The sequence below is a fragment of the Phyllostomus hastatus genome, unplaced genomic scaffold (assembly GCF_019186645.2).
Source record: "Phyllostomus hastatus isolate PE091 unplaced genomic scaffold, TTU_PhHast_1.1 phas_contig_152, whole genome shotgun sequence".
NCBI lineage: Eukaryota > Metazoa > Chordata > Mammalia > Chiroptera > Phyllostomidae > Phyllostomus > Phyllostomus hastatus.
In genome coordinates, this window is record NW_025333622.1 from 7,844,218 (window position 1) to 7,859,015 (window position 14,798).

Sequence of the window (14,798 nt, forward strand, 5' to 3'; positions counted from 1 at the left end):
TCTTTCAGTCAATTTCTAAATATTACCAGACTGGAGAGCTTAATGTCTTCATGGTTATTCTAAATTTTTAAACTTTTGTGGTATACAAATTATAATTAACTATGTGATTCATTTTTCTCCATAGGTGTCAAGCAAATTAACATGTCCTTTTTGTTATTCAATAATATTGATGTTCATACTTTTAAATTGAAGCAAGGAAATACCTATGCAGCTAAAGTAGAGACACATTAGAACAAATCTCTTTGTTACACTACAGAACTTCTAGATTTTGTTATATTGTCTACAGATAATATTGTATGATGAATAATATGAAGCAATGAAAAAAATTAGGTAGTTTCAGTGCAGAAATGTATTCACATAAAAGAAATAGTTGAAAATAAAAATATTGTGTATTTTACATATTAGAGATGTATTGCCAATTGTCTCACTTTTTACTTTATTAATTCAGAAATAGATTATGCAATGATAAAGATGTTTTTTATTAAACCATCTTAGGGAGGTTGTAGAGAACCACTTTCCCACAGTGTTGGTGAAAATGTAAGTAGGTATAACATCTTTAAGGACAATTTAGTAACATGTATTAAAATTTAAAATAACATACTCTTTGATCCAAAATTCCACTTCTATGAATTTACTCATAGATGCATTATTACATATTCACAAAGATATTTATATTTACACAAGGAAGTTCTTTGCAATTTTAGTGTAAATACTAAAAAATGAAATGTATGTACATGTAACAGGTTGATATGTGATTTTCAGAACCAGTAGAACTGTATGTGTTGATAAAGAGAAAAACCTCTAAGAAATATTTTTAAGTGAAACAAGAATGGTTCAGAATAGCAATTATCTTCCACACTTAAAAATCCATGTTTCTGAGGATAGATGTATTCATAGTGGTGATATGTATACACATGTAGTGCATACATATGTATATTTGTATAAAAAGATGTAAATTATTTATGTAAAAGATTTTGTTGCTCATAGAAAACTTCATAAAGACTTGCAGGAAACAATTGACTAGTTATTTCTAGGAAGTGAACTTGTAGTTTGCATCTGGGAAGAAAATCACTTTTCATTATACATTCTTTCTTTCAGTTTTTAATCATATGCCTGCATTCTGATCATACATTTCAGAAAAATCAATTTTTCCTAGAAGGCATTCTTAACATCTTCCTTAGTATGGTTATTATATCATCATCTGTATTTTCCATTTGTATATTTCATTTTTTTTTTCAGAGGCACAGACATACACCAAGTAACTAGTCAGTTTAGCAAAGGTCTAAAATGAGTTGACAGGTCTGTAAGATGATAAAATATTGTTATTTAAAAATGGAAGCTCCGTGTATTATTCTTATGATAGCTTGAATGTTATAATTATAATGAATATTTTCACACATGACCATTATAATTTTTAAAATATTTTTATTATTTTCTTCATTTTCTTTAATGAATTTGGAAATAGAAACATACTTGAGTGAAAAAAAAGAAATAGAAAAGTTTAATTGAAAACATCTAAATCTTGGCAATAAACCTAAAGTGTTCATCTTTAATTTTTGTTTCTTATATGCTTAATTTGAAATTACAGAGGATATTAATCCCTAAATCTTGCAAATTACATGTGATTTATAGGAATATCTATGAAACACTTTCTGTCATTTGTTTTTGCATTTTCTGTACATCTTTTGGATTATTCCTGACTCATGTGGTGTTTTCTGAGATTACTTAACTGCCATTATATCTTAAAACTTACAGTTGCATTTTATGTAATGATATAAGTGTGAAGGTATTATCATGCTGAGCTTTGTGAAGAGAGCAGTAAGAACTCTTTTGTTATAGCTGTCATCATAATGATGATCACTGTCTGTTTCAGACAAGACTCCCAATAGGCAAACGAGGTAGGCACATATATGCTTGCGGAGTTTTGCTGAGATTGATAGGGTTTCCATCCAGTCGGATATCTTCTAGTGCTTTGCGAATATAAGTCAAATTTTTAACATTGCAGAAGGTATCTTCATGCATCTCTAGAATGTTGTTATTCTACAAAAGATGAAAGTAAGTTATAAAACAAGACATAACATATGCTTACTACTGATTAATAGTGCATTTGCTTCACCCCATTTTTATTTTGGGTCACTTCCCTCATCAAAAAACACACATTGTGTGATTGTTATACATCAAGCACTTTTTAGGCATTGGGGATAGGTCAATTAACAAAATAGATATGTGCTTGCCCTTATAGAGCTTATACTTCAGTAATGGGAATATAAAATAAGGAAGTGAACAGACACATTTACAGAAAAAAAAATGTATTTCCAAATGGATTAGAATGATGAAGAAAGGATGGTGACTGTGGAAAGTTATCTTCAGGGACAGCAGTGGAGCTCAGAAGGAATAACAGAAGGCATGGGCATTGAAAGCACCAGGCCAGGCAGCAAGAACACCAAGTTCAAATTCCAAATAGTTAGTATAGGATGTTCAAGAATGAGAAATACTCGATATGGCTGAGGTGAAGTTTGGCGGAGAGTAAGCAAATATCAAGAACATAGTAGGCCCAGAACTAGATTGTTTAAAAATAGCTTTATTGAATATATTTCACAGACCATAAAATTTACAGATTTTAAGTGTGCAGTCTAGTGGTTTTCAATATATTTACAGACTTGTAATAAGCATCTCCAAACTTTAATTTCAGAACATTTTAAACATCCAATTAAGAAACCTCATAGCTATTAGCAATTACTTCCCCTTTCCATTACCTCTAGCTCTGCTAAATTCTAAATAAAATCATATATCACCTTTTGTGACTGGTTTCTTTCACTATGAATTGTATTTTTAAGGTTCATACACGTTGTAGCATGAATCAGTACTTTTTTTTTATTGTTCAGTGATTTTATCTTGTATGGATATACTATCTCTGTTTATCTATTCATCAGTTAATGGGAATTTGGACTGTTGCCACTTTTTGACTCTCCTAAATAATGCTTCAGTAAATATTTGTATACAAATTTGGTGTGGACATATGGTTTCACTTTTCTTTTTTTTTATGTGATTACTTTCTTTTTTAAAAAATTTTACTTATTTATTTTTAGAGAGAGGAGAAGGAAAGGAGAGAGAGAGAAACATCAGTGCATGGTTGCCTCTCAGGTGCCCCACACTGGGGACCTGGACCACAACCCAGGCATGTGCCCTGACCGGGAATTGAACCAGCGACTTTTGATTCATAGGCCCGCACTCAATCCACTGAGCTACACCAGCCAGGGCTTTGGTTTCACTTTTCTTGACTATATACCTAGGAGTTGAATTGCTGGGTTATATGTTACAGTAACTCTATTTTAACATTCTGAGGAACTGTTAAACTCTTTTCCAAAGTAGCTGCACCATTTCACACTTCTACCAACAATGTATGAGAGTTCCAATTTTCTCTGCATCCTAAGCAGCACTTGTGATTGTCTCTTTATTTTAGACAACCAAGTGGATGTGATGTGGTATCCAATTGTGGTTTAATTCATTCTCCATGTACAAGGTTGGCAAAAGATGACAGTTGTGAACACAGAAACAGAGTTAATTCTTTCATTATTATTTCTTAATTGTTGTATTATTTATTTGTATTACAACTATAAACCTACTTTTGCTCACCCTTGTATAGAAATACAATTAATATTTTATACCAATTTTGTAACCTGCCACATTTATTAGTTCAAGTAGTTTAGTGGGTTATTCATGACTTTCTCTATAAATTATTTGTATTGATAGATCAATTTGGTATTTTCATCTTAATATAAAGTCTTTCAACTCATGAATATGGAAATGTCTTTTCTTTATTTATATCTTTTTTCTCCAGCTATGCTGAGGTATATAACTGACAAATAAAATACATATTTAAGGTGTGTAGCATAATGTTTTATACATGTATATATTGTAAAATAACTACCACAATCAAGATAATTCACATTTCTATCAGCTCACATAATTACTTTTCATGTGGGTATGTGGTGAGAACACAAGATCTCTAAACAAATTTCAAGTATATAATGCAGTAATATTAACTATAGTCACTACGCTGTACATATCCAGAAATTATTCTCCTGAATAACTAATTTTATACCTTTGTCAACATCTCACCATATCTCCCACCCTCTAGTCCCTAGTAGCCACCCATCTACTCTCAGCTTCTATGAGTGTGACTTCTTTAGATTCCACATATGAGATTGTAAAAATATATGTCTTCAGTGTCTGGCTGATTTCACTCAGCATAATGTTCTCCAAGTTCATCCACATCATTGCTAAAGGCAGGATTTCCTTATTTTTAAGGCTTTTTAAATTATATTTGTATTGTATTACATTGTGTACACATACCACTGTTTATTCATTCATCCATTGGCAGACACTTGAGCTGTTTCTCTCTTGGCTACTGCAAACAATGCCGCTGCAAACATGGGAGTACAGGTGCCTCTTCAAGAAACTGCCTTCATTTTCCTTAGATATGTAGAATTGTTGGATCATATGAGAGCTCTGTTTTTGATTTTTTGAAGAACCTTTATGCTGTTTTCGTAATAACCACATCACTTTATATCGCTACCAACAGTGTACAAGGGTTCCCTTTTCTCCACATCCTCACCAGCACTTACCTTTTTGGTCTTTTTTATGTTAGCCATTCTAAAAAGTGTGAGGTGATACATCCTGAGGTTTGGGTTTGCACTTCCATGATGATTACTGGGGTGGAGCTCCTTTACATGTGCCTGTTGGCCATTTGTGCATCTTCTGTAGAGAAACGTCTATTCAGGCCCTTGCCAACATTTTAATTGGGTTATTTGTTTTTTTTCCTATTGATTATTTGACTTCTGTGTATATTTTAGATATTAACCCATTATTAAATGAATAGTTTGCAAATATTACTGTAAGTTGTTTCTTTTTAATTTAATTTCTTAAATTCATTTTCAGATTGTTCACATCTAGTGCATATATATACAATTAATATTTGTGTATTAAGTTTGTAACTTGTTGCATTGCTAAGGTCATTTATGAGATTTCTTCTTTGACTTATTGCTTAAGAAAAGTGTTGTTTAATATTAATATACTTGTGAATTTCCCAAGTTTTCTTTGTTGTTGACCTATATTCTCATTTCATTGTCATCAGAAAAATAATTTGTATAATTTTAATTATTTTCAATTTTCTGAGGCCGGTTTTGTTGCTTTGTATATGGTCTATACTAGGAGATATGATCTATCCTTGTACACCTGAGAAAAAGTCATATATTTCCATTGTTGGGTGGACTGTTTCACAGATGACTGTTAGATTTAGTTAGTTAATAGTGTTATTCAAGTCTTTTTTTTCCTAGTTGATCTTATGGATAGTTGCTCTATCCATGAAAAAAGTGGAATATTGGAGTATCCAACTATTATTGTTAAACTTCCTATTTCTCCCTTTAATTCTGACCATTTATTCTTCACACATTTTGAGGCTCTGTTGTTAGGTGCATATATATTTATAAGCATTATATCTTCCTGATGGATTGGCTCTCTTTTCTTTTTCTTTTTTTGAAGGTTTTATTTCATTTATTTATTTATTTATTTGTTAAATTTTATTTTAATCATTGTTCAAATATAGTTTTCTCCTTTTTACTCCCAGTCCAGCCCCCCCCCCACCCCTCCCCACTTCCCTCCCATTACCACCCTCCCCCTAGTTTTTGACCATGTGTCCTTTAAGTTTGTTCCTGTGAACCCTTCCCACTGTCCCCTTAAATTCCCTCTTCTCTCCCCTCTGGTCACCGTCAGCCTGTCCTCTATTTCAGGGTCTTTGGTTATATTTTGCTTGCTTCTTTGTTTTGTTGTTTAGGTTACTGTTAAAGGTGAGATCACATGGTATTTGTCTTTCACTTCCTGGCTTGTTTCTGGATTGGCTCTCTTATCATCACAAAATATCCGTTAGGCATAATGCACATTTAGTGCCTATGTACTATGCTGTTCCTCTGATAGATAATAGATGCATGTTGTTTCTAATAACTGTGCCTCACATTTAAGGACTTATCATGTTGCAGTAACTGTACGATCCACTTCATAAACAAAAACTGAGATGCAAGGGGGTTTAGATATTTGTGCAATTATTAAATTGTGTTGGAAGTAGAATTTTAGCTCAGGGAATCTACTTTTTCCAGAGCTATCTTGTTTTTTTTTTAATTATTTATTTTAGTTTTAGAGAGGAAGGCAGGGAGAAACAGAGGGAAAGAAAGATCAATGTGTGGTTGCCTTTTGTGCACTCCCTACTGGGGACTTGGCCCACAATCTAAGCATGTGCCTAACTAGGAATTGAACAGGCTAGCTACCCTGTGGTTCGCAGGCCAGTGCTCAATTCACTGAGTCACACCAGCCAGGGCCCACAGCTATCATTCTTGATTAGTATGCTATATATTGGCAAACATTTTTCAAATGAACCAAATTAAGATTTTTATATGAGCATTAAAACTAAATATAAATTGAAGACAATGTAAATGAAAAATAGCTTTATGCTAGATATTGATGAGGTGGTTGTGAAGAAGTATTTTAAATGGTGCACTTAATACCTAATTAAAGCTTAAAATAAAGATAAAGCTAACTACTTTTTAATTTCTTTTTATTTTTCAATCACAGTTGACATATAATATTATAGTAGTTTCAGGTGTATAACTTAGTGATTAGATATTTATATAACTTATGAAATGATCACCCCAATAAATCTGACACGCATCTGACACCATACATAGTTATTACGATACTATTGACCACATGCCCTGTGCTATATTTTATAACCTCATTATCATTCTAGAATTACCAATTTGTACTTTTAATCTCTTCACTTTTTTTTGGCTATCCCCCATCCCTCTCCCATCTGGAAAAAATCAAAATGTTTCTGCATCTATGAACCTGTTTCTGTTTTGCTTATTAATTTATGTTGTTTTGTAGATTCCACATGTAAGTGAATATGGCATTTGTCTTTCCCTGCCCAACTTATTTCACTCAACTCAATACCCTCTAGTTCCATCCATGTTGTTGCAAATGGCAATGTTTCTTACATTTTAATAATTGAGTCATATTTTGTTCTATATGCACACCACTTCTTTATCCATTTATCTATTGATGTACTTAGATTGCTTCCATATCTTGGGTATTGTAAATAATGCTGCGATGAACATATAGATGCATATGTCCTTTTGATTTAGTATTTGGATTTATTCAGCTAAATACCCAGGGGTAGAGCCACTGGGTCCTTCTTTGTCTTTTGTTATAGCCTTTGTTTAAAGTCTATTTTGTCTGATATAAGTATTGCTACCCCAGAGTTTGTTGTTTCCATTTTCATGAAACATTTTTTTCCATCCCTTTACTTTCCATTGGTGTGTCTTTTGATCTGAAGTGAGTCTCTTGTATACAGTATATGTAAGAGTTTTGTTTTGCTACCCATTCAGCCTCCCTATTTATTTTTTATTATTAACACTATTACAGATATCCCCCATTTCCCCTCCACTTTGCCCCCTCCATCCAGCCCCTACTTCCCCTCCTTCCCCAGCCTTCACCACATTGTTGTCTGTGTCCATGGGCTATGCAAGAATGTTCTATGGCTAATCTTTTTTAGTCATCTCCACCTGCATCCCCTCTGAAATCTGTCAGTCTGTTCCATGTATTCAGGCCTCTGGTCCTATTTTGTTCAACAGATTATTGTGTTCATTAGATCCCACATATAAATGAAATAGTATGGTATTCATCATCCTTTGACTGGCTTATTCTGCTTAATGTAATCTCCAGACTCATCCATGCTGTTGCAAAGGGTAAGAGTAATTCTCTTCTATAGCCACATAGTATTCCACTATGTAAATGTACCTTATCTATTTTTATATACTCATCTATCAATAGGCACTTAAGCTATTTCCAGATCTTGGTTATTATAAATAATGCTGCTATGAAAATAGGGGTGTGTATCATATATTCAGACAATAAGACGCACCTAGGTTTTAGAGGAGAAAAATACGAAAAAAATTTTGAAGCAAAAAATGTGGTAAAATATTTAATAACATAAATAACATAATATTTCACCAATGTAAATGTAAACAAAACTCAACAGCAGCATTAACAACCATTATTCCTCCCAAATTTAGGGAGTGGTGTGGGAAATGTGTCTTATAGTCCAAAAAATATGGTATACTCTTTCTGATGAGTGTTTCAGGATTCTTAATATATGTTCCCAGAAGTAGTATTACTGGGTCAAAAAGCAGTTTTACTTTTTTTTTTTTAAAAAAAACTCCATCCTGTTTCCCACAGTGGCTGCACCAGTCTGCATTCCCACCAGCAGTGCACAAACATTCATTTTCTCCACATCCTTACCAGCACTTATTTGTTGATTTATTGATGATAGCCATTCTGGCAGGTGTGAGGTGGTATGTCATTGTGGTTTTAATTTGCATTTCTCTGATGATTAGTGATGCCGAATAATTTTTTATATGTCTGTTGTCCATTTGTATGTCCTCTTTGAAGAAATGTCTTTTCAGGTCCTTTGCCCATTTTTAAAAATTGAATTATTTGTCTTTCAGGTGCTAAGTTGTATAAGTTTTTTATATACTTTGGAAATTAACCCTTATCAGATATATCATTGGTGAATATGTTCTCCCATAGATTGGGTTCTCTTTGCATTTTGTTGTTAGTTTCTTTTGCTGTGTGAGGGCATCTGACTGTGACATCTGTCACCTCATCAATTGTCAGGGTTGATTCAGTTGCTCTGGCTGGCTAGGCAGGTGTCCCTTTTCTCCATCACTGACCCATGTGCATCCCTCCTGAAGCTGCATGCTTTGTCAAAGAAGATGACCTTCCCAGCTAGAGGAGAGGACCACTCTTTAGTCAAGTGTGTACGAGTAGCTATACCCTCCTGCTCGAACCTCTAAATAAGCTCTCCCTATGTCTTTTGATTGCAGCATTTAATCCACTTGCATTTAAAGTAATTATTGACAAATATGTATTTATTGCCATTTTATTATTCGTTTTATTTTTTTCTTTTTATCCTTCTTATTAAAGAAGATCCTTAAACATTTCTTGTAATACTAGTTTGGTGGTGATGAACTCCTCTAGTTTTGTTGTTGTTGTTGTTGTTGTTGTTGTTTGTTTTTTCTTGTCTGGGAAGGTCTTTATCTGTCCTTCAATTCTGAATGATATCTTTGCTGAGTAGCATAACCTTGTCTGTGCATCCCTGCTTTTTATCACTTTGAATATTTTGTACCAAACCCTTGTGACCTGCAAAGTTTCTATTGAGAAATCAGCTTATCGTTTTATGGAGCCCCCTTTTAGGTAACTGACTGCTTTTCTTCTGCTGCCTTTAAAATTCTCTCTTTGTCTTTAATCTTTGGTAAATGTTTCTTGGTGTGGGCCCCTTTGGGTTTATTTTGTTTTGGAGTTTCTTTCTGGGCTGGTATGTCTGTTTCCTCTTCCAGGAAAGTTGAAGTTTTCTGTTACCATTTCTTTAAATAGGTTTTCAATTCCCTGCTCTCTCTCTTCTCCTCCCAGCAACACTATGATGCAAATGTTGATATGCTTCTGTTGTTACACAGTCCCCTTAAGCTATACTCATTTTTCTGAATTCTTTTTCTTTTTTTGTTGTTATGATTGGGTGTTTTCTGCTACCTCATCTTCCAAATCACTGACTTAATCCTCTCTGTGGTCTAATCTACTGTTGATTCCTTCTAATGTATTCTTCATTTCAGTTATTGTAATTTTCATTTCTGACTGGTCCTTTTTTATGGCTTCTATCTCCATTTTTATGTTTCCTATCTCTTTATTAAAGAGATTTCTCACTGAGATCATTAATCATCCTTATAACCAGTGTTTTGAAATCTGCATCTGGTAGATTGCTTGTGTCCAGTTTGTTTAGTTCTTTTTCTGGAGTTGTTCTGATATTTCATTTGGAACATGTTTCTTTGTCTTCTCATTTTGGCTGCCTCTCTGTGTTTATTTCTATGTATTAGGTACAGCTGCTATGCTTCCTGGTCTTACTAGAATGGCCTTATGTAGTAGGTGTTCTGTAGGGTTCAGTGGCACAGTATGCCTGGTCACCTAATTTGAAAGCTCCAGCTATGCCCCCCATGGGAGCTGTGTGCACCCTCCTTTTGTAGGTGAGCCTTGATTGCTGTTGTCAGGTCAATAGGAGGAATTACCCCCTGGTCAACTGGCAGCAAGGACTGGCTGAGATCACAGTGAAGGATTTGCTATACAAGGGACAACCCTATGGGACACAACACACTCAGGAGGACTCTGGTGTCCACTGAGTCCACCCCTTAGGTATGTTGTTGTGGAGGTAGTTGGGTGGTGCTTCAGCATGGTCTGAAGATATCCACCAAGTGTGCTGGCTCTAGGGCCTCTTGTGGATCAAAGTCAGCTGCCTCCTGTTCCCTGCCTGGAGCCATCCACCATGAGCTACAAAACAATCTGCAGATGGCTGTTACTTGTGCTTCACTTAGTGGTGTCCAGGAGAGGCCAAGCTGTGAATCAAATTTGGCTGCTGCTAGTGGCAGGTCTGGGGCCACTGGGAAAGAAGTATAGGGCATGCTGAGGCCAGATACTGCTTGCTTGAAAGACTTCAGGGAAATCCATAGCGTGAGCCAAGACAGACTATTTTTGTATGGAAAAGCCACTGGAATCAGCTTGAGGGTCTGTAAGTAAGGAGGAGTAGGATCTTGAGGAATAAACAATGTGGGGCAAACAGTGTTAGCCAGGTCTGATGGAGACTCAGATTGATATTCACCTGCTGGCTCTGTACGGGAAGGACTTAGCAAAGGAACAGTGGCCTCTGCCTGCACTTCTGTCTGGAAGAAACCTGCCCCTCTAGTCCTCACCCTGATGTCAGACTATTCAGTTCCTCTCTGTATGTCCCTGACACCTTTTGAGCTGGTACCCCAGTGCTGGAACTCAAAGTGAATGAGTTGGTCAGTGAACAAGTCCATGTGCAGGTCCTTTAAGAGGAACACCTGGTACTCCAGAGCCCTCTGTCTCATTTATCCACAACCCTGTTTAGTTTTCACAGCTAGAAGTTCTTTGAAGTTCTCAGGGCTGGGATCCCTTGCTCCTCAGAGGGGTGACCTCCACAGCTGAACTATCCCTCCTGATTTTTAACAACCACATGTGGGTGTGGGACTAGCTGGTTCTGCATCTCTGCCCATCCTGCCAGTTTTGATGTGAGTTCTTCCTTTATAGGACTTAGTTATATCCTTAGTTACAGGACTTCTGTTCAGGTAGATTTCATGCTGTTCTGAATGACAGTTATTCTATAGTTTAGCTATAATTTTGATGTGGTTGTGGGAAGATGCAAGTACTGCATTTACCTACTCTGTCATTTTTATTGAAAGCCCAAAAGGCAATTACTCTCATATTGTACATACAAGTACATCATGTTTAACTATAATATCAGAAGCCTGGTTACTTTATAGAGTCAGTATCATCACAGACAACAGTAAAAAAATAATTCACAATTAGAACATTACAGTATTTCTTTGACGATATCCTTGAAAGTTCTCCTTCTGGTCATACACAAGGCAAGAAATCCTCATAAGTTGAAAATCACTCTCAGGAAAGAGATGACAAGAGAGAGCCATCCAAAAACAGGATGTGGACTAGAAAGTAAGGAAGGGAGTAGACACTGACAGAAAAACTCTCAAAAGAGTCAGGTATCCAAGACTTAGAGACAGATATAGATAAAAGGATGGAAAGTATATGTTAATAGAATAAAAAAATACACAGAGGTAAATATTTACAGAATCCATACAGAAAAAGATAGAAATCAGAGACCTTCTCTCACATAGCAAAATCACATTGCCAAAAGATTGTAATTTTGCATCATATTATTCTTTTGAGCACACAATGGATGTATTACCTACAGATTCTATAAAGCAGATGAGATTATTACAGAAAGTTGATTGCAGCTGAAGATGAAAAGTTATATCCAAAATAAGAATAACTTACCTTTTTGTTTTTAACAAACATTGTGTTTAAAATGTTTGTTTTAATTCAGCATATTTTAGCATATTTAAATGAAATATATTTAGAAATGTTAGATCATAACATTTTTGGAAATGTGTTTTCACTCATTAAAGATAAAATTTAGCTTAATGGGATTTAAAATAAAGTAAACCTTCAAATATGTCAGTTTAGGAAAAACTGCATTTTTGTAATCCAGAAAAATGAAAGTCTGTCACTGCTGAGCAGATAGAATGCCCTAGGATTGAATTTAATTCAATATATAAAACCTAAAGATAAAATCAAAAGGCTAAAATTGACATTTGTTTACTTAAAAGCTAGAAATTGTTAGATTTTTTTCCCTTTTTCACTTCCATTTCTAATCCTTACACACTTTTTCAGCAGCTAAAACTTCCAATTTTTTTTCAAAAGAAGTTTTGTGTGCCAAAAAATGTATTGTGATTTGGCAAATAGTAAAAATAAAAATTAAGGCTATTAGAAACAGGGTCATGAACTTACAAATACCTCGTTGTCAGATTGAGAGAATGACTGAGAGAAAGGAGAAAAAAAGAAATATTGTCACAGTGTGTCAATGTGACTTTAAAAAGAGCTTCATGGAAGACAAATATCATATGATCTCACCTTTAACAGGAACCTAAACAACAAAACAAACAAACAAGCAAAATATAACCAAAGACACTGAAATAGAGGACAGGCTGACAGTGACCGGAGGGGAGAGGAGAAGGAATTTCAGGGGAGAATGGGAAGGGTTTACAGGAACAAATATAAAGGACACATGGACAAAATCTGTGGGTGGGGGGGGCATGGAAATGGGAGGGAGGTGGGGACACATGGGTGGGTGGGCTGGGATGGGAGTAAAGGACAGAAAACTGTACATGAACAACAATTAAAATAAAATTTAAATAAATAAATACATAAGAGCTTCATGGTTCTCAGTTTTCCCCTGTTTGCCTTTGTTTTCCATGGAGCTGTTGGGCATACTTTGCTGGTAGAAGCTTACCTGGAGATGAAGGGCCCGTAGGTTTTCTGGGAGTGGCAGAGGGATGTGGTCCAAGTTGTTATCAGTGAGGTAAAGATGATGGAGATCATACATATCCTGGAAATATTCCAAATGTGGGGACTTAATATGAATGAGTGATGCCATAGTTGTATTTTCTATTCCCTGTCCATGCAATTATTTGTAAAATACCACATGCCTATTCAGGTCTCATTTGGTAAAGCTGAAGCAGATTAGTTTTCTAAGTTACTAGACAACTCAAATGAATTTTGGAAGAATTCAGGACAAGCAGCTATCTCTTGATTAACATGAAACATATTTCTCAATCTCTAGGAAGAAACTTGCTTTGTCCACTTTAACCATCTCAGTTTACATAAGCCACTGGCTTCTCATTCTCTGTTCTGCAATAGAATTTTGAGGATTTGGGAGAGGCATAGTAAGAATTAATTTCATGTTATAATGATGGAGAAAGGAGAATTTCTGCCCAGAAAAAGTTTAGACAATAAGAGATTCATTCTAGCCAAATACCAGAGAACAAATTGTAATTGACCACCACCCATGCCAACAAAAGTAGAAAGACTGGACTTCTACCATTGCCAGGTTCTGATGAGGTGCCCTGATCTTCTTGTCCAAGAACGGGTGTCACAAGGTGGCCAGTAGAGAGACAGGACTTTCACCATTGCCCATTGTTAGTGGGTCCACACGACAACATCTGGCCACCAAAGAAGTAATGTGACATCCCTTCAAAGAGTATTTTTAATTTATTTGTTCAATGTATATTTAGAAGATTGACTTGACTGAAGTAAAAAATGAGTAAGAAAGCCAGTTGATTACTGTTCTCAGATTCTACACTGTTATTCCAAGCAAGTCACTCTAGCTCTGAGCTTGCTTCCTTCACCTAAAAAACCAAATTCATAAGATGAACTGAATCTGTCGTTCTTACAAAGTAATTTAGAAGCCTTTTATCCCCAAGGCACCAAGCACACCCTGTATAAGTAGTTATCCTTTTAACCACATTAAGTGCTCTCCTTGAGTGGAGTTTTTGGTAAATCCAAACTACCTGCCAAACACCATTTCCAGATAGCCACCCACTTCTTATTCCATTTCTGCTTTTTGTTCTTGGTGCTTGGCCAGCCTCAAAGTGCACCAGAGCACAGGATTTCCTGACAGCATGATAAATAGTGTTGTAAAGTTTACTTTAGAAGTTAAAAATCTCATCAAAGTGAATTCCTTTGTAGAAATAAAAACAGCTAGTCATTGACTGCAAATGGAATGGGAAGATGAAAGTCTTTTATATCCAAACCTAAAACTCACTTTAAATGCTTCTTGCTTTATTCCTTTTCTTCCAAGTCTGTTGTTGCTAACATCAATGAATGTCAACGTGGTTGGCAACTCTGGGAGTTGCCTTATTTTGTTGTCACGCAGGACAAGCTCTTGGAGTTGAGGCAGCTTTCTGAATGCATCTTCATCAATCTCAGATATTAAATTTGATGTCAGGTCAATCCTCCTTAACTCATCTAGAAGAAAAAAATGAAGTAGTGAAATATTCTTGAAATGTTTTATTCACATAAAAATATGAATATAAACTTCCTACATGTAAGCAAACATAAACATGAATTTAATTAGGAATGGCCAGTTAATTATTTCTAACTACTTTAGAAAATTTTAATTGTTCCCTCTAAATACTATTCATATTTATGTACTTATAAAGAAGTATAACTTTAGCAAAGAAACTGACACATTATATTTAAAGTGACTAATTTTTTCACTGCATTCTAAATAAACTTTATCTGGATTTAACTATTTAAAACTTTTT

The 14,798-nt window shown here is 35.0% G+C and overlaps 1 protein-coding gene across 2 annotated transcripts in view; it reads right to left on the minus strand.

Moving 5' to 3' along the window:
• Window positions 1-1,478: 1,478 nt before the first annotated feature.
• EPYC (epiphycan) overlaps window positions 1,479-14,798 on the minus strand; it is a 41,797-nt gene continuing 28,477 nt past the window's right edge. For both annotated transcript variants that reach the window (XM_045830592.1, XM_045830593.1), the window contains exons 5-7: window positions 14,297-14,499; window positions 12,986-13,081; window positions 1,479-2,040 (exon numbers count right to left, since the gene is read on the minus strand). In XM_045830592.1, coding sequence (XP_045686548.1) covers window positions 1,870-2,040; window positions 12,986-13,081; window positions 14,297-14,499 — 470 coding nt within the window. In that variant the 3' untranslated portion in view covers window positions 1,479-1,869. The remainder of the gene's footprint in view (window positions 2,041-12,985; window positions 13,082-14,296; window positions 14,500-14,798) is intronic.